Here is a 21152-nt window from a genome sequence, read left to right as displayed (position 1 = left end):
GCTTATTTGTTAATTTTAAAATAAGAGAAACCGGAATGCTTATCAGCAAGGGATAACTAACATAAACACGCATTATTAGGGCCACTGAGATAAATGATAATGTTACAATGTTGTAGGATCTCCTAAATGCTCACAAGATATGTTAGAAATAGAATACAGGCCTAATAAGTCATACTTTAAAAGAAAAGACAATACATTTTTGTTGTTGCTTTCACTGCCATTGGGGTCTTCTTCAAAAATTCTTTGCCTAGGCTGATATGTAGAATAGTTTTTCCCACATTTTCTTCTAGAATTCTTATGGTTTCATGCCTTACATTTAAGTCTTTTATCCATCTTGAATTAAATTTTGTGAGTGGTGAGAGATATGGATCCTGTTTCATTCTTTTGCATGTGGCTATCCAATTTTTCCATCACCATTTATTGAATAGGAATTCTTTTGCCCAGTATATATTGTCGTCTGCTTTGTCAAAGATCAGATGGCTGTATGTATGTGGTTTTATATCTGGGTTCTCTGTTCTATTCCATTGGTCTATATACCTATTTTTGTGCCAATACCATGCTGTTTTGGTTATTATAGCCATGTAATATATAGTTTGAAGTCTGGTAATGTGATACCTATAGATTTGTTATTTTTGCTTAAGATTACTTTGGCTATTTGGGCTCCTTTCTGATTCCAAATGAAGCATAGAATTATTTTTTCTAGATCTGTGAAATATGAGATTGGTATTTTGATGGGGATTGCACTGAATCTGTAAATCACTTTGGGTAGTAAAACAAATAAATAAATTAATAAATGAGACTTGATTAAATTAAAAAGCTTCTACACAGCTAGGGAAATAATCAAGAGAGCAAATAGACAACCTACAGAATGCGAGAAAATATTCGCAAGCTATATATCTGATAAAGGGCTAATAACCAGAATCTACAAAGAATTCAAGCAAAATCAGCAAGAAAAAAACCAAACAACCTCATTAAAAAATGGGCAAAAGACATGAACAGAAGCTTTTCAAAAGAAGATAGACAAATAGCCAATAAACGTATGAAAAATTATGCAACGAAACTAATCATCAGGTAAATGAAAATTAAAACCACAATGAGATATTACCTTACCCCTTTTAGAATGGCTCTTATTAAAAAGTCCAAAAACAATAGATACTGGTGTGGATGCAGAGAGAAAGGAATCCTGTTGGATTGGAACTGCAAATTAGTACAATCTATATGGAAAACAGTATGGAGATTCCTAAAAGAACTAAAAGTAGACCTAATATTTGATCCAGCAATCACACTACTGGGTATTTACTCAAAGGAAAAGAAGTCATTTTATCAAAAAGACACCTGCACATGAATATTTATTGCAGCACAATTCATAGTTGCAAAGATGTGGAATCAACCCAAGTGCCCATCAATTAATGAGTGGATTAGCAAAATGTGGTACATGTATACCATGCAACTACTCAGCCATACAAAGGATGAATTAATGCCTTTTGCAACAATTTGGATAGAAATGGAGACCATTATCCTAAATGAAGTATTGAAATAATGGAAAAAAAAACACCATGTGTACTTGCTTTTAAATTGGAACTAACCGATGAGCACATATGTGCACAGAGGGAACTAAAACTCAGTGGCAATCAAGCAGGGTGGTGGGGGGATGAGGGGATGGGAGAAAATCTACCTAATTGGTACAATGAACACTATCTGGGTGATGGGCACACTTATAACCCTGACTCAAGCATTACAAAAGCGATCCATGTAACCAAAAACATTTGTACCCCCATAATATCTTGAAATAATAAAAAAAGAAAAGAATACAAAATAGAATGACATTATTATGTTTTTTTAAAGATTAGGAAACAACACTAAGTATCAGGAAACAGGATGAGAGATATTAGATCTGATATAATGATTCTGACAACAAACACAAATGGACTATCTCTCTCCAAAAAGCAAAGTAAGTTTAGATTTAGAAACGGGATCAAAACATATGGATTAAAAGAGAAATATTCAAAAAAGCTAGAAAAAACCCCATCAAAAATACATATTTTTAAAAAGGTATGTATTGATACCAGATAATATAAAAATGTTAAGGGGGACAAACAAAAAGGGTAGCTTGTGAGTGAGTATATGGGATCAGGTAGAAATCACTATTACAGTGAATAGAGGATTTACTGAGTGTCTGGATACAAGATAAACAAACATGCCAACAATACCTCTGTATAATATTTATAATCAGGTAAAACTCATGTTGAAAAGAAGATAACCTATTCACAAGAGCACAAAAACCTATGAAAATTTTAGAATAAACTTTTTAAAACTGTGTAGGAACTTTGCAGAGAAAACTCTAAAAGCTTGCTGACTGATTTAATGGTAAATTTTCATAAATAAAGAAATCTAATATTTCTGAATGAGAAGACTAAAAGAATATATTTGGAAACCTGAAAAAAAAGATACCATAGTCTATGTAGAAAAAGAAACAGGCAAAAAAAAATCAAAGCAAAAAAAGTTTATAAGAAAGAAAGGTGGTGGTAATCTTGCCAGATGCAGAAAGTTCTGCAAAATACATCAATTACAACTGTGAAGTTACTGAGACAAGGATATAGAGACAAACGCCTCGATAAAAGAGATAATTCAGTTTAGCCTAAAATGTTAAAAGTCATTAATATATGACAAAAGAGATACCATAACAGAACAGAACAAAAAAAAATAGCTCATCATCAAGAAAAAAAAAAACGGATTCACATCTTACATTATGATCATCTGTATTATTCCTTAATCTTAGGGTTCTGGGTAACCCCTGTGTTTTTGCTCTAAAGTTTTTACAATTCCAGTTTTAGCATGATCGCTATAGACAGAGGTTCACAGAACCTGAGAATCTTGGGGGAGATGTAACGGGCAGTTTGGTCCCCATGTGACACACAAGACTCTCCACATCTGTGTTGGGTGCTGAAGCCTTCAACCTGTAGAGGGCTGTGGGCGTCAGAGCGGTGTGCGGGTTCCCTGCCTCCTGGAGCTACAGCACTTCCCCGGGAGAGGGGATGTGACTTCGAGAGCATCAGAACTGGGTGTCACAGTTCTCAGGGTCTCTTGCCTTGAAAGGCAGGGGGTGACAGAGAAGACAGACACACTGGCATCAGACTTCGAAATTCCTCATCTCTCTGACCAATGGGTGCTCTGATGAGGAAAGGCTGAACAGCAGGTGGGTACAAAACATTCTTTGAAGCAACAGAAAAGCAAGTTTTCCAAATCCATTCTCAGCTGGCAGACTGTGTCAGTTATTATTTCCTTAGACTCAGAAGACAATCGAGCCCACCACCCTCCACTTCATGCGTAAAGAAAGACAGAAAGAAATGAAATTATTGTACTTGTCATGTGTAAAGGGAACACCCACAAAATACCATAAAATTGCTATATTTCTCTTTTTCTGCATAATAATATTCTTGATTTGACCTTCTGTAGGCTTCACTCTTATTTTATTCATTTCCTAATCAAATGAAATAAAATCATAATGTCACCAAAGGGAGAAGACAGTAGCTATAAATGCTAATTTACATGAGAAATGAAAGAAACATTTTTCATGAAAACATATAAAAAGCAAACCTTATTTAAAGACAAGTTTGAAATTTTTCCCATTATTCATCAGCAACTTTGAGAGATCTGTCAATTCTTTCTCATATGGAATTTGTCACCTTTTATGTTTGTTTCTACCAGCTGATGAAGTACATCACTCTTTAATGGAAGGACTTTCCTCTATTTTTCAATAAAGCATTCAAAATCCCACTCACACCTTTTCAGGAGGCCCACTCGGCTGAAAGAATTAGTGTCTTCAGAGCCCAGGTTTTGAGTCCTTTGCAATCTCTCTGCCTCTTTAAAGGGTAGAATCTGTTGTTGGCATTTGTCTCTGTCCAGAACCACCCTTTGCAATATCCACTCCTAAGTATTCCTCTAAACAATTTTTTCTCAGCTCATTAATAACATTCATCAGCAAAGATCTGAAATATTAACAGTAATTATGTTAAGTACTGTACTTCCCAACGTCAAAATCTGACACTGCAAACTGTCCTCACAATTGTATCCCTGAGCCAAGTGTTTTAATAAAGACTAGTTTAAATGCTTGCTCTTCAGCAGATCTGGATTAAGTTAACAGGCTTGGAGGATTTCAAGCCTGTATTTTATCTTCAGCATAAAAATTGTGTTGTTCAAAACAAACACACACAGTTCCGTCTCTACACGGCCTATGGAAGAAGATGGACCACTTCCGTGACAATTAGGCTAAAGTAACTCAAGTTCATAGAAATACGTCAGTCAAAATTACACTAGAAACTAGAGGAATATGGGCCTGGGAGAACAAAGAACTGTAACTTTTTGCTATTTGTCCTTCTGTAGTGTGTGAAGTTTTATCGTGACCAAGTACTACTTTCGTGAATGACGATGAACATCACCCTTATGCTGGGAAGACGTATCTGATATATCTGGGTTGGTTCAGAGCTGTCACCAAGTAGGGAGTGTTCAGAAACTGCATTTAACCTGCACAGAATTCAGGAGAGAGAGAGGGAGAGATTTATGAATGGCGAGTCAAGAGGGTGGGAAGGATATCCGTGAGTCCAGGGGTTGCTGTAAACTGTGAGGAATGAAAAGTGTTGGAAGCTGTGGTTTTAGGACTATTGATAATAACCAATGAATAGCAATTAGTTAAACTAATTACTACTAAACATATAAAATTAATAATTATATTGTGAAGGTTGAACAGAGAGAGTACACATATTTACATATGTGTAAATATGCAAAACATTTACACATATATACATAATATGTGCATATTATTTACATAAATATGTAGAATATATTTATGTGTTTTGTCAGTTAGTGTCTGGAAAGTGTAAGTTCTTGCCTATTCCATGCAGGGCACTGCACAAGGTTTTAAGAACATAAAGGAAAATAAGGAAATAATAGCCGTTCCCCCCAAGAACTCACAGTGTACTTTCAAAATGGCAGGAATGGGTCCTCGGTGGGTCTGCCAGAGGGATGATGACGCTGGGAAATGGACCCCTGGTCACTTAACCTGACACTGAACTTGCCCAGAGCTGCTGAGACGGCTGCAACGATCTGGCCCCGGGATCCCTGGACAGGCAGAGCCGTGGGAGGACCCTGGGCTGAGACACCGGCCCGCCCTGAGCCTTCACACCCCGGTGCAGGCCTCAACCTGGGGGTGTTTTATTTCTTTCAAATGCACTTTTCTTCCTCCAATCATTGGTTCCTGCCCCAGAGTGACAAAGTCCAAACAACTAACTAAACCGCGTCCAGGATCATTTCCTTCTGGGCAGAGATCACTGGCATGGCCCACTGAGTCCCAGATCCTGCTAGATTGGTCGGAACTCATTCTACAGCCAATCATAAAACACTCGTGTTTATTCTACGCTGCCTGTTTAGAAAATGAAGTCTTGATTTCTTAGAGAGATTAGGGAGGTGCCGAAAATAGGACCACACACACACACGCACACGCACACAAAAAATAAGATAAGAAAACATTCCATCCTGAGGTCAAGCATTACTTGCTGGACCCTCACACTTGGAGTCTGGGCGATGCCAGGTACAGGAGTCCCATGCAGCAGTGAGAGCATCTCGGGACATCGGCTGCTTCCTCACATTAACCTAAGGACACGGCCAGAGCTGCCACCAGGGCTTTCTATTTTTGCATTTCAACTCTAATAATTCCACTAGGCTGCTGACTGATTTTTATCTTGGGGAGAAACTTCTAGCCTTGCTTTTTCCATTCTTATAATGAGGAGTACGCTTTTAGTTAAACTACCCACCCTTGAAACTTTTAAGCTCTGGATGGCAATTCTTCCCGAAATATAGTCATAATGGCACACACATCGAGATGTGCTGATGTTTTGGCCGAGAGAGAGGATGAGACTGGTTTTCCTTTAACATTTAATTTTATGGCTTCACTTTAATGTGCTTCCAAAATGTCGTTAAAACTAGTAGAGGCTTGAGTTTTTGTCCTAATACATTCTCTTTATTTCACCTACAATCTTGTCAACATTTTATTTCTTTTCATGGTTTCCATGTTGTAATTTGTCTATTTTTAAAATAATTCTTTTTCATTGTTTCTATTTGGATTAAAGCCTTTCTAGTAGCTATTACCGGAACATTTGCTGCATATACAAGGGACTGCAGCTGTGATTAGTTAGTGACTGCAATGCAGCCACTCAGTTGCTTTTCTACAAAACCAACCCCTCTGCCCGTCCCTTCTTTACAATCAATGCTTCCAAATAAAACACACTCAGAAAACTATGTAATGCAATAAATTAGAAACAATTAGTAGGCAGTTCAAAATGCATTGCCAAAGATGCCGTACTAAGACATGTAATACAACTTTGATTTCCACCATGGGCAAAGCAAACAAACTCCTCTTTGCTGCTGTGTCAAAAGAGCTGGTGAAGCCCATGGTGTGGCCTTACTCAACTCCCACCTTCGACTCATCTGGCCTCCGTCATTCAACACATCTGCCCCTCAAACACTGCACTGTCCAGGCCACTGGCGACCACCCCTTGGCCAAGACTTTGCACTCTTCTCTCTGTGGCTCTGCGTTGACCATTATCCCCTGTAAACCTTCTTCTCTTGGTTTCTATTGAGCTACTCTTTCTGGCTTTTCTCCTATTGTAGAGAATTCTTATAATTTTCTATTGCCTGGCCTCTACTTTAAATATAAAGAGGACCATTTTCTAACAGAGGCTGAGCTCAATCATCCTCAGTTTCCATTTCTTCACCTCCCAGTTCCTCAATGAGGTCGATGCAGACAGCCAGACCTATACACCACCTCCTGCCGACCATCTCCCTGTGGGACAGCTGGATGCAGCCTGCGTGACTCACCCTGCTGTCCCCACCCCTGCATGGGCTGTGCAGACTCCCCGAGTGACCCTGGCAGTCCTGCTGTGCCTCCTGCCACTCACGCCTGTTGGCACCAAACCCACCCATCAGAACTCCCCACAGGAAGCCTGCTCTGGTAAACCTGCCCCGGGTCCCCACAAAGCCTTCGGCCCACAGCCCCCTCTTTCTGTCTTGCTCCCCACCCGCTGGCTGAGTGTGCCTGTCCTGGATGACTCCCCCTCCCATGGGTCCTGCCAGCTGTCCTGCCCTCTCCTCTCTGGGATCTGTGAGTTACAAACTGCCTCTGTTATTTCATGTGTTCTGTTGACTGAAAACCCGATCCTAACTTCTTTCCGGGACTCTCCAAGAGAGTGTATACTTCGGTAGGAATCCACTGGACGTGGCCCGACCAGAGCCCTAAGGGTATAAGCCAGTACAACCAGTGTAAAAAGGCTTCCTGTGAGAGGGACACCTGGAACAGGCTGGATGCTCAGGCACTGGCCATCTGCCAGGATAAAGAAGTATCCCATGAAAGCCGCATTGTAAACACCCACAGTCAAGTCCCCAGGGGTCCCATCAGGGCAGGGAGAGAGTTTAGAGCCACTCTCATGAGAGACACCTCAAGACCAAAATAGGAAAAAAATTCCATCTATGTAATTGTTTGATCTTTCTCAGTGACTTTGGCTGATTCATCTTCCTCTATCTTTGCTCAAACGTTGGGCATTGGTCCTGGATCCTTTCTGTCTTTTCTAGTATACTCTTTCCTTAGGGGAGCTCATTTGGGCCCGTAGCTTTAAATACTAGCTATATGGTGATGGCTTCCAAGTGTACATCTTTAGCTCCAGAATTTATTTACAACTGCCGGCTTGGCACGTCCCCTTGGATATATAGCAGTCATCTCAAATGAACTGTTCAGAACTTAATTCTTGATTTCTACTCTGCCCTCACCTCCCAATAAATACCATGACCAGAGACCTTGAAATCTTAGATGTGGCACACCAACCAACACCTAGTGGCTCAAGCTCAAAACCCAGAAAACTCTTTTAGTTATTTTATTTTTCTCTCACTCAACGTCTAATCCGGAAGTAGTCCCCACTAGTTCAATTCCAAAAGATATCCTGAATCTGTCCATTCTCACCCAGCAGCTCTCACCTCTGGTCTGCACCACCGCCACACCGCCACGGCTTCTAAGGGGTCAGCCTGCTGACACTCCTGTGCTCCAACCCGTCCTCTGCTAGCAGCCAGAGAATCCTTTCAGAGTTTGATCAGTTCACGCCACTACCTTCCTAAAACCCTTCAGGGACTTCCCACTCAATATATCATAAAATCCCAAGTCCTTGATGCACCGTGCGAGGTCCAGCCTGTGTCCTGGCTCCTGCCTCCCTCTCCAACTCTCCTCTCTCGCCACCTGTCCCTCTGGCCTCTGCGTTCCTCAGACAGGCCAGGCTGGCTCCTGACGCAAGACCTTTGCGGTTCCCACCCCCTTTGCGGGAACACATCTCATCAGATGCTCACGGGGCTGTGACCTTCTGCAACTCACATCCCCAGAGGAGATGCCCTCCCTGGCTCCTCCCAGTGTGGTCCCTTGACATTCTCCCTCACTCTTTGTCACATTATCTTCTCATGAAACCCGTGGGTTTGGTAAGTTATGGGCTGCCTCCTGCCCCTAGAATTTAAGCATAAAAAGAACAGGGACCATGAGTCTCGGGTACCTCTGTATTCCCCACACTTGGGACAATCCCCAGTAAGAGACAAAGAAAACTGTGAATGTGGAATTTGATAGGTAGGAGAAGTGGGCCCTTCCATATCCTGCATAATCCTGTATTTAGCAGAAGAATATATGTGAAAATATTACTTCATTTGGAAAGTGTATGAATGGGTTTATGTGCACATTATCACTTCACATTCTCCTTGTATTTCATTTTGAGAGTGTCATGTAGCCTCACATGCTTTGACATTTATGACAACATCGGTCTTTGGAAGGAATTTTCACATCGAGTAGCACACATATATTTAATGGCCCATAATATGTAAATGTACCAAAGGAATCTTCTAAAGAAGTTCTAGAACAATATTTCCTAAAATCTTGAGAACACTCAAAAAACTCTAAAAGGAAAACACCAATGCATAACACCTTTTGAAGATACATATGCAATTAACAAAACTTATGAGTCCTAATTTTCAATTTGGTATAGATATAAGTGGGTACCTTGATTCAGTAAGCACAGCACTAATGCCAAGGGAGGTATCTGTATCCACAACTGTGATCATGGTAATACACTATTACATATGCATGATCAATAACTGTAACATTGCGTAGTCAGCCCCATGATGGTGAGTTCAAATGCTTCCCTCTGCCCCATTCAAGGGTATAGTGGCCCATCTGCAATTACATTTGCAGAGAGAAAAATATGATGGCAATCCCAGAAGACTTGACACTTCAACTTTGATTTTGGAGTAGGGACATGCTTCTTTTTGCATGTGACAGATATCAGAAGAATGGTTAATAAAACCAGAAAGGCTGATTTTGAAATTCCTTTTTATTGGATTTATTTTACTCATATAAAATTGATGTAGAACTTTCTTGAATATTTCCACTAGATTATCCTTTGCCTATTATACATTCTTTCCAGCACCGAAGCACCTCACTGCAGAGTATAAAAAGTATGCAGTCTCCAGGAAATACTGAAAATTCCAGGGGCCTCAGAAACATCAAAACCAGGTGCTCATCTTGGGTTGCAATTTCCACATTTTGGGGCTTCTCATCAACAAAAATTAGCTTGGGATAATATGGAGCAATTTAAGTACCTGTCAGGTGTTTCTTCAATAAGACAGATGTGTTGCTTCCTCACCATGGACGTTAGCCAGGGATTCTGCTCAAGTTTCTTATACAGAGGAAACTTCTAGAGAGTTTTATTTTATCATTTGACTTTTCTATGATGTAAATAGATTTAATCATTAAAAGAATCTCTGCTTGAGCGATTGCTATAATCCTATTTTACTTTTTTCCTTTAGAGCAAAATGTCTAACTTTAAAAAAAAATGAACAAATAGTTGCTAATATGTTTTCTGTGAGTCCCTCGAACCACCTGCATTTATGTTCTTTGTTAGGCATCAAGACTGGACAGTGATTCCTAACAGTCTCCTTCCTCTTCTCCTTGAACTTGGATCTGGAAGTGTTGATTTCTTCTTAAAGGAGGCAGAGTAAACATTCATAGCACAGCCTTCATTGCAATCTTTGAAAATATGCAGTGATTCCAACTAAAGACCTTATCAGACAATATTGTAGACTTGATTTGAGGATTACTGATATATATTTTTTGGAATTGATTTTCATTCCTCATTTAAAAACACCCATAAGCATCATGACAAAATTGTAGCATCCCAAAACATCCTGCCCTGCAATTTCTCAGTGAAGCATAAAATCTGAGCTTCGTGAGAATTTAAGTCATCAGTACAATACCATGTGGTGCAAACCATTAAAACATTTCTTAAACTTCATTCTGCTGGATTAAAATGGCAAACACTATGAAGAGAGCCCTTTCATAAAATCTCAACTTCATTTTTTCAACTTTCAAGCAAAATATATTGTCTTCTATGCCATCAGTCTTTCATTAACGAAGGCTGGGGGAAAAGTGTGACCAACACCTACATAAGCTATGCCCTCTCCACCAAGGGAGAGGTACCAAAGAGAAACATAAGAAATTATTTAATGACATATAAAAAAGCAGACATAACACAAACATATCCTTGGGGTGGGGGAAAAGAGGTGGGGGATGGCATGACCAGCATCAAACATGCCCCTGCCTCAGCATGGTCACTTGAAATGTGGGCCCAGGGTGGCAGCTGATTTCCATTGTGTGATGCTAGTACAAGAGAATTCAATGGCAAGACCAGCTCCTGACCACTTTCTTGGCGAGATACTGTTTTGGATGCTGGTAAGACTGTTGCTTAAAGTTGACAAGGGATCAAGTAGAACTTCCATCAAAAATTCTTCCATTGCCTGGAAAATCTCCAGTTATCATATTTCCACAAATCACTCCAGAAAATCTACGGAGAAACAACATGAGAGGTAGAAGGGCCCTGGCAGGCACACTTGCTAGTTGAGCGATATTGGACAAGCAACACAGACAGTTCCTTTATTTGGTTTAAATGGGTAAAAGCAGTTAAGTCATAGAGTTGCTGTAGGGATAAATAAGTCAGAGTGATAGGCTGAATAATGGTCCCACAGAGATGTCCCCACCCTAATCCCTGGAGCCTGGGACTAGGTTAGGGTACATAGCAAGCCAGAAATTTTGTAGATGTAATTAAATGAGTGATCTTGAGATGGCGAAATTAGCCTGGCTTATTTAGGTGAGCCCAGTGTAATTACAGGAGCCATAAGAGGAAGGCAGGAGGGTTAGAGTTAGAGAGAGGGAAGAAAATGTAACAGCAAAATCAAAAGTAGTCAGAGAGAAAGAGAGAGGGAGAGAGGGGAGAGAGGGGAGATAGAGAGAAAGAGAGACAGAGAGATTGATTGACTGGAAAATTCTATCCCACTGGCTTTAAAGATGGAAGAAGGGGCCAGCATCCAAGGAGTGCAGGCAGCCCCTCTGGAAGTTTGAAAAGACAAGGAGATGGATTCTCCCCATAAAGCCTCCAGAAAACCCAGCCCTGCTAATACCTTGACTTTAGCCACAGGAGACTGATTTTGGACTTCTCACCTCTAGAACTGTAAGATAACAAATCTATTCTTGGTAGTTTTAAGCCACCAAGTTTGTCATGGCCTATGACGGCAGCACTAGGAATCCGATAGAACAGGATACATAAAGTACTAAATAGACCACCTGGCACTTCATGAGAACGCAAAGAAATATTAGTTGCTTCTGTTCTTCTTTTCTCAAATGAAAAAGGACCAAATTTTAGTAGCTCAAATCTAGAATGACTTAAACATTTCACCTAGTTACATAAATGACTTACATAATACATTCAATAAAGCCACAATATTTCACCTGACAGCAGTCCCCAACCTTTTTGGCACCAGAGACCGGTTTCACGGAAGACAACTTTTCTATGGACTGAGGGTCAAAGTGGGATGTCATGGCGGGGGGAGGTGGTGCAGAGCTCAGGTGGTGCTGGGCCGAGGCCCGGGGGTTGGGGTCTGCAGTGCTAGCATTTTGGATAAAGATGAATACGTTCATTATCCACCCAGCCATGGGCACACAAGACCACTTGCTTGTTTCACTGAAGTCTGCAGAGAGGAGAACAATTTTTCATCCAAGGACAGCCGGGAAGCCTACTGATTCATTAACCCCCCACAGAGGGGTACAGAATCCAGGGACAGCGTGGGGTCTCTGTGCCTCAACTGACAAGTGTTTTCTACTGGAATGCATGTTCTGTCATGCGTAATCCATAGGATGGTTCCAGATTAAGGTAGACCATGTAAAAATTCTTTGAATTACTTTAAAACAAGGACAATATATAAATTAAAGAGGGTTTATCCTCTGTCTAAAAAAGAATAGGAGTTTTTGTTCCTGCAGAGGCAACATTTATTTCATCTGCCTCAGCAGTTAGGAGATAGGGCTCTTGTTTGGCTCAGAATCCAGGTCTTATCAATTCCTGAGAGTCTATTACATACTCCAGAGAGAAACTTGCAGGAGTGTGTTTTCTCAGGTCTGACAGAGAGCCATCTGTCACACTACATGGTGCTCAGGAAAAGGAAATGGTTGTGACTTCTACTGCAGGATGTGAAACTTAAGACAAAAGGCAAAACTCAGAGACCTGAATACTTCGGTCCTCAAAGGTGGCCTCAATTCTAATGCAATGCATTCCTGTTCCTACCTGGAGAAATCGTGATTTTTATTGTTCATCCATGAGGGCACTTTTAAGGTGAGAATTAAACTCTAAGAAACTCTCTGCCAACATTTCATACTCCTTCCTCCCTCAAAATCATATAGTGCAAATAGCCACTTTATTCAAACGTGCTTTTTAACCTCTAAAATTCATCACATTTCTGTCATGAAAAATATCACAAAATTTGAAGAAAAGAAAGTACAGAGTCCAGCAATTTTGAAAAGAGTTCAGAATTCATAGACACTTCAGAAAAGTATCACCTGTTTGTAGCCCCTCCCAGGTTGAAGAGGAGCAGCCTCCTGGCTCACCTGCCACTTGCCTTCCTCTCCAAGGATTAGGGGCAACAGGCAGCAGAGATAGGAAGCGAGGCCAGGAACTATTCAAGACAGTGGTACCTCAACCTCTGGGAGCAGAACCTTGCTCTGAAGCAACTGCCAAAATTTAACATTATCTGAACGGTATTTACCCAAACAAAGACCAGAACAAATCATTTTCTGGCTGTTCAGCACACGCCCTTCTGCATGGAGAAATTTAAAGGACGTTACTGTTTGCCACAGTGATTGCAGATGAAGCAAAGACAGTTTGTGGCCTGGGGAGAGCAGAAAGCGACACATGGGATCCAAAGGAAGGGACGTGTGGGGCCTAAGAATAGTGACATATAGGATCCAAGGGAAGTGACAAATGGGACCTAAGGAAGGGACATATTGGGCCCAAGACCTTAATTTGTGTATGGCCTGCTGGCCCTCATTGTGTCAGGGACTGCTCCCCTCTGTGAAGGCCACATAGGTTGTCACTGGCCAATTTTTATTAGTTTCCTTACACCTCTCAGATTATATCTTACTGACTTTTTAAACCAAGATAATTTCTTTTTCCCACTTAATTACATGCAGTCTGAAAAAAGCACAAACATTTATTCTCATTCTAGAAATATATTTTCTAAAGCCCTAACAAGAAAAGTACTATGTTCTAGGCATCAGACCCTGGAAGTGGACTTCCAATTTTTGTGACAGAATGCATTTGAGGTGGTAAATTATACTTTATTAAACATCTTTAATATCAACTCTTACTTCTTCAAAGTGTCCCTTTTACCTTATTTTAAAAAGAATCATTGGCTTCTTTTTCTCAAACCAGTAGACGCATGCTCATCTGAGGTCTCCCATGACGGCCCTAGGGAGCCTCTGGCAGGTCAGACACCACAGGGGTCTAATTCCTGAGCCAGGGAAGGTCAGGGTGGCCTGTCTGGCCACTTGGGCCCTCAGATCACTGTGGCAAGGGGTGCCACACGCTTCGGGCTGCTCAGGTCTCTTTGGAGAAACAGGAACTACAGGACAGGCCAGTAACCTGACGTAGTGCTTTTGTCAACACTGTTACGGTAAATATTAGGTTATATAATCTACTTGGATTTTCAGTTCTCTGTAGCCTTGTTGCTATTCTGAAGCAGATTTTGGAAGTGGTGGAAAAAAAAAATTAAATATGCCTGTCCAGACCCACCCAATCCAGTCTCTTCTGTTTGAGAAAAGAAACCATCTCCCCTAAGACACCTGAGCTCCATGGCACGCAGGAGAGCAAGACCCACCGTGAACACTAAGTGCTGCTTGTGCAAACTGGAATTTCTAGGGCTCAGCTGTAAAACATTCTGAGAACAAGTGTATGATCATTGGATAACAGTCCCAAGCTAAAATCTGTCTGTGTCTCTTAAAGCTGAATCCAGAATTTAATATACACATAGACCAAAGAATTAAACCTCAGTTACCGAATTCCTTTGCTAGGTAGGTGGTAAGACAAAATGCAATTTTTAAGACAAATTATAAGATTTTCCACTAATACCAGTGACAAAGAATGTTTACAGCAATACCCCAGTGCCTACAACCATGCCTGAAACAAGATTGGTACTCGATAAATATTTGTTGAATGAACAAACTAATACCTCTGCTTGTGAAAAGGAATCTGATTACTCTTCATCAATCCATACACAAACAAAAGTCCAGTGCCAGGATTTAAAGGATATTTTTGTTTTTTGCTCCCACCACAATACATTTTGATGAAATTTTATAGAACAGACTAAGTCAATACAATTTAACAAACACTAATTACGCATCCACAGTGTGCCAAATACTGCTAACAGCACAGGTATCACAGAGAAGTGGACATGGTGTTCACAGACCGCCATGACATAATAATTCTTGCAGTTACAGACTGGGTTCCCAGTGAGAAATGCAGCAAGCTGTCCACATGGGTATCGGCCAGCACCTGAAGTGCAGCTTGTCAAACGCAGGCCCCTCTGTGGTTTCCCTTCCACAGCACACCTGTGTGTCCCGCTTTCCACCGTCCTCGATACCAGGTGGCTTTGTTTTCCCACCTCTCCTGTGGATCTCCATTGCTTATTTCCTGTAATGTTTCCTTGCAGTCTGTATATTTCCCTGATATACATTTCTATGCATCACCGACAACAATCCCCCTGGGATAGCCTCTGACAACTACTCCAACTTAGCACCTTCCCAGACCCTCCTTTCTGACTCCAATCACCTCCCTCGGGAAGGGCTCCATCAGTTCCTCCTGTGTGGACAATGGTACTCTACAAAGTGCTGCGAAGGCACAGCAAGGGGAAGGGGTGCAAATTTCAGCCGGAGAAACTCTTGCCACAAACACTAACCAAAAGCGAGTGCTTAAGGAAGTGTCATTACTTGAATTTCCCCAGCCATGTGTTGATGACAGCTGATGTGGCTGCCTGCCTGTGGGTTATGTGGGTCCCGGGTCTGGAGGCTGCACAGGTAAGATGCCATCTTCACTCTTTTGCTTATAACTCCCAAGAACAGAGCCTGAGCCGGGCACAGGCAATCAGCTGCTCTGGTTTCTTTCTGAGGGCCATGGATGAATGGAGTCCATATTTGATATTAACAGCAACAACATCATTTTTATAATGCCTAAAATAACGTGGACATGAGATTGAAACTGCATTACCTGCTGACGTTTTTCAAATTCCAACTTGATCCGGGACTTGATGCAATTGCACGTGTCCTGATATGTCTGCTGCAGAGCAAGTTCCATGAGGTGCTTGTGGTACGCTCCCGCCAGGTTCCCGCAGATGAAAATGATCACGTTGGCCAGGATCTAAAGAGACAGAAAGAGCTGCTCAATGGGGTGAGTGTTTCTAACTCACAAAGGCAATAAAAACAGAATGTACATTAGCAACAGTCTTCAAAGAGATAACTGCAGGAAGTTAATTTTACTTCTGATTCCAAACTAACATTTTTATTTGCTTAACAGAAAACATCAATCTCCATTAGGGGTTGTATTCTTTTCTTGCATTCATGCCCTTTGGTAGGTGACTTTTGTCCCGCCCTTGACTTTGGGCTCAGCCATGTGATTTGCTGTGCTTTGGCTAATGCAATGTGGACAGAAATAACCATGTGCCAGATTCTGCCCAGAGTTAGAAGACCTTGAGTGTTTTCAGGTCACTTTCTTGTGCCTGAACATGCACAAGAAAAGAACATGTCCTGCTCAGGCCACCAGTTCCAGGATGAGAGATACATGCAGCACAGATACCCTAGCCAACCTCCAGTGTGTTACTGTGTGCCACTGAGCTTTCATAGTTGTTACACAGCATTGTGTTACCAGGTGACTGATACACACTGCCCACATAACCAAAACTGTACATGTTGATAAGTGATATTCCCCATTATCTTTTGTTTATGTAGAAATATGGTAGCCTTTCAAAATATGTAACTCATTACTCCTTTGGTGATAAAAACAATTCATGTCACAACAATTTGGGAGGAAAACAGAAAATATGTAAAGAAAAACTAAAAATAATCCATAATTGTCCTTCCCAGGAAGAACACTCTTGCTGTCCATATGGCCTTGTCTGCCCACTCCAATTCTCTCTGTATTCTCAATATTGGTGCCATACTTTGTTTTGTCAAGACCTCTATCTTGTTCCAAAAGGTCTGAGTTCATTCTGAATGTAGTTTTGTGCTTTGCTTTGATTTAAAATTTAATTAAATTTTTTTTTCAGATCAGATAAATTCTATAGAAACAGGATTTGAATGCTTAGATAATAATATTCAGTTCTATGACTGTATCATCATTTAGTTATGTTCATATTGTCCAGTACTTATTTTATTGATATACTGTGCATTTGCATTATGCTATAGGGGCAACCTCATGTATAAAACTTTGGCTTCATGTTTGATCATTTCCTTAGACTTGATTATTGAAAAGGTACTGAGTCAAAAAGGATGAATGTTTTTAAATCCTTGATACATACTGCAACATGGCTCTCCAGATATGTTCCATTTCTATTGTTATCAACAGTGTATGACAATGGTCTTTTCAGTGTGTTTTCTTATTAGGGAGTGTACTATTCACACAGAGCAAGCTCCTGTGAGTTCGGGCCTAGCCCCACAGAAAGGAGGTCAAGAGCTATGCAGACTAAAGGGGGCTTCAACACTGTCCCATGTAACCCACTCATGTCACAGAGATTTAAGGCCAGAGAGTTCCCATAGCTCACCCACATTCTCTCAGGTAACCCCTCATAAGTCCTTATATGCATCCGTATTTATCTCACCTCCCTTAGCACTGATGAATAAAATATTTACTGGGTATTTTTCTGTGTGTGTGCTTTGTATGTGATATATGCATGTGCTTTGGATGTGTGATTTGTGAGTGATATAGTCACATGGGCTGCATGCATGTAATTGTGCATGATATAGCATGTGGCATGCATGTATAACTGTGTGATTTGTGTGTGGTCTGTACACCTGAGTAAGGTGCACTGTGTGTGCATGTGATATGCATGTCACACATGTGCTCTGTGTTGAAGGCATGTGTGCTCACAATCTGTGTGTAAGTGTGTGCAGCAGCTCAGAGCTAGGGAGTAACGTGGCAGTCCTCAGTGCTGCTTCGCACATTTGCTAGCGCCATGGGGCTCTCTTCTTCCCCATTGCCAGGCTTCGATACATCTCCCCTGCTAATGTCAGGCCTGAAGCACATGGGAAGTCCTGGTGACCTTCCTGCCGTCTTCCTTGAGGGGACCCTCCTCCAGCTGAGCCTGAGTCGCTCCCAGTGCCGTGGCCAACGGCTTGCCGTAAATTAAGTCCTGCCACACTTTGCTCCTGCAAAATGACCATCTGCTTTGCTAAAAATGCTTCAGACTCTGTCATCGCCAGATTTGCTCTGAAGAACAGTGCACCAAAGAATGCAGGAAATGAGAAAAGCTAATGCAAACCATGCTGCTCAGAATGAGAAAATACCACCTCCTTCCTTATTAGGAGTAGCTGAAATAATAATGAAAATAACTTAGTGATGTTTCATGACAGCTTTTTATTTTCCTCCTCAAAAGTGCCTTCAAAGCATAACTATCAACATGTTAGGAAGTAAATTTCTCCAAATTAAGAACCAAGCATAAGCAACAGAACTGAGCAAAGTCATCATCGCCTGTCTCCTGGCTTCCCACAGCAGGGAGAGCAAATGGAGTGCTTTGGTACCAACCCCGAAACCCCAACGTGCGTCCCCATCCTCTGGAATGGCAAGTATTGTCTTTTCCTGTCTTCCTCCTAGAATCCCACTCCCCACTTCTATCTTCTGAATTCCCCTGGCCTCGTGGGCCTTGTAGCCACAGAACCGTCTGCCCTCAGTGTCAGAATTCTTTTCTTTATTGCTGTAGCCTTTTATTCCCATAACTGGGGCAGCCTGCATGGAGAACTGCCACCTCCAAGCCACAACTCTCCCTGCAGACTGAAGTCAGGGGACTCCCTAGTCTGCTGGGCCCCAAGCACATCACCAGTGTGGCTGACCCATCCCTTGTCCATTAGGAAGTTTCCCCACAATCCACAGTAGAAGCTTGTCTGTCCAAAGCAAGAGGCAGCTCTCTGAACAGCAGTGTGGCTTCGCTCTCCTCAGACCCTGCCTTCCAGCCACTATGCTCTGACTGCCTCGTTACATTGGCACATTTGCCTTGTCATGGAACTTAAGGAAAAACCTTCTCTGAGTCATTTATACTGCATTGCTTCAAAAAAATGTAATTTGAACCTTTCCTGGCTATAGATAATGAGAAAAACTGAATTTACTGATTTGTATTCACATATTCAAAGGAAAACATTTAAGAGCTAAACAACTAAGAGCCTTAATGCCAAATAAAATATGGAATTTCTTTTCTGATGGAAAATTTATCAAATGATAAGCCTTTTCCTGATATCTGATTTCAATCTGCAATACTGTACTCAAAGGTTAATAGAATTAACCGTGGCATTTTAATCATGACACACATTTACAAACATGATTGATGTCCTAAAGCATTTTTCTTGCCAAGTGGTGCATTCATGTAATGACTTTGTATGAAATCTAGGGCAGCACAGAAGTGATTAGGTTAAGATTTTCTTTTCAGTAATAGTATCAAAACATATTATTTTCTAGAAGACTGCTAAAGCAGAACATATGACAAAAAATCCTATTTTCATGATGTTGAGTTTGTTTTATAACATCATACTGTCTTGATGTCTTCTTTTATCTTGTTGTTGCTTCATTTAGCTCCTCTCACATCTGTCAGAGAACAAGAGAGGAAACTTGGCATCCCACGAGATGTCTTGGAAGAAAAGAAATTGTTTAAGGTAATAACCCCAGTCAAGGTTTGCCCTGAAGATTAAAACCAGGCCTTGCAATCGAGCAGGGTGCAGGGTCTGGAATCTGTGCAAATGGAACCGCGCCAGCATGTCCCACAGAGGCTGGCTGTCCCTGCTGCTCCCCACTCCCTGTCCTCGCTTGATGTAAATGTGGGGTGATATGTCAACACTTCTTGGTGAATCTCAGAGGATGCAAATTAAAACCCTGTGCTGGTGGGAAGGCCAGTGTCTATGGAGAAATTGCGCTTTTGTTTCTTGCACAGTGATCATCATTTTCTTCCAAATGCACCTTATATCTTTTCACCCCTGCAAGAGGACAGAAGGCAACAAAACCAGGGGCATGGACATGTCTTATTATTTCATCTCATAGGCCAGGAAACAAAAGTCCAAAAAAATTAAGCAACTTGAGGGTTGGCCCCAGGCCAGACAAGGCTCTCAAGACCACCCTCCCACACCAGCCCAATTCTCACGCCTCAAGTCAGATTCCTGCAGCGCAATACGACCCCCTACTAGGGGGTGGGGAAGGAATTTCTAAAGAGACATGTGTTACTTAGAAACTAGCATTTTTCTCCTTTTTAAAGCATGTGTATCTTATGCTATAACGTGTTCACATCACTTAAAGTTACTTTAAGTGGCTGCTCTTGGAGACTTACGTGTGCAGGGTGTCTGTAACTGGTTCAGCACACGTGTGCGTGTTTAGACAAAAGAAGAGGGTCAGGCTGCTCCCAGCAAGACCGTGTGACCCAAAGTGTGACCCACGTGAGGATTATGTCACCTGGGAAGAGGACCTTTAAGGTTGTCAGTTCACTCTCTCCAAACATTTGAGAAATTATCACACGGGTTAGGTGGACATTTAGATCCCTCAGGATTCTGAGATATTATGTGTTTTAAAGAGCTCGAAATTCCAATTCTTAATCTTATGTTAGAGGTGGCAAACTCAAATGGTCCCAGAGGATAGCAGGCAGCACCCACACATGCTGGGGGTGAGGCAGGGCTCCTGGCGGTGAGGGAAATGCCACCGCTTAAGGACAGGTTTTCTCTGTGAACTAACTGCACAGTGTCAGGGGAGAAAGGATGTTATAGCATTTGAAACAGGTTAAAACAAAGCAGCTTAAAACAAAGCAGATCATAAATATGCAAAAACGCCAATTGTAAGTCGAAGGAAAATAAAAGGGAAGACAAGAACTTGATGATGGGAGCTAGGGATGGAGATTCAGCAAGCTCACTGGGCTCGTCACCATCAGAATTGGCTTACGTCAAACATGGCTCTTGCTCAGGGGAGAAATGATCACGTAGAATTTTCCTTAACTGATCTCTCAAACCCGATGGCAGAGGATCCCAATCCCATCTCCTTAGCATTCCTTGCAGCCCCCTAAGAATCAGATTGGCCGTGTACCATGGCCTCAGGACTTCCGCTCTCTGTCAGTCATCTAGTGACGGTCAGAGATGCTGTGCTTGGTCAATACCATGAAGGATCCAGAGGTCATGTGCTAGATCCTTCTTGTAATCGGAAATCCCTCCAGATGAAGAGGAGTGGAGTCAGAAGGAAAGGTAGAAACAAAATTGAAAGAGCAACAACTCCAACAATGGATGTTATTAGGGATTTGGGCTAAAAAACTGGAATTGACAATTGGGAGTCAAATGCAATTTGGGTTTCGATGGAAGCTGCCATTACAAAATAGATAGTATGGTTGGTCAGGATTATTATTTTCATTATTCTCTTTTAAACTGCATCTGCTGTTATTAAGTCTTTTTGAATAGCCAGCATCATGCTATTTCTCCAGCTGTATTTGGGCTGAAGGGTTAAAGGATCTTATACATAGACAGGACT

The 21152-nt window shown here is 41.5% G+C and overlaps 1 protein-coding gene across 1 annotated transcript in view; it reads right to left on the bottom strand.

Annotated features, from left to right (window-relative positions):
* The window catches only part of ADCY2 (adenylate cyclase 2), a 365223-nt gene that overhangs the window by 144358 nt on the left and 199713 nt on the right, over positions 1 to 21152 (bottom strand). Inside the window, exon 4 of the mRNA XM_045565786.1 lies at positions 15663 to 15812. Coding sequence (XP_045421742.1) covers positions 15663 to 15812 — 150 coding nt within the window. The remainder of the gene's footprint in view (positions 1 to 15662; positions 15813 to 21152) is intronic.

The sequence above is a fragment of the Lemur catta genome, chromosome 12 (assembly GCF_020740605.2).
Source record: "Lemur catta isolate mLemCat1 chromosome 12, mLemCat1.pri, whole genome shotgun sequence".
Lineage (NCBI taxonomy): Eukaryota > Metazoa > Chordata > Mammalia > Primates > Lemuridae > Lemur > Lemur catta.
Note: the sequence above shows the minus strand (reverse complement) of the source record. Positions and strands in the feature narration are given on the sequence as shown.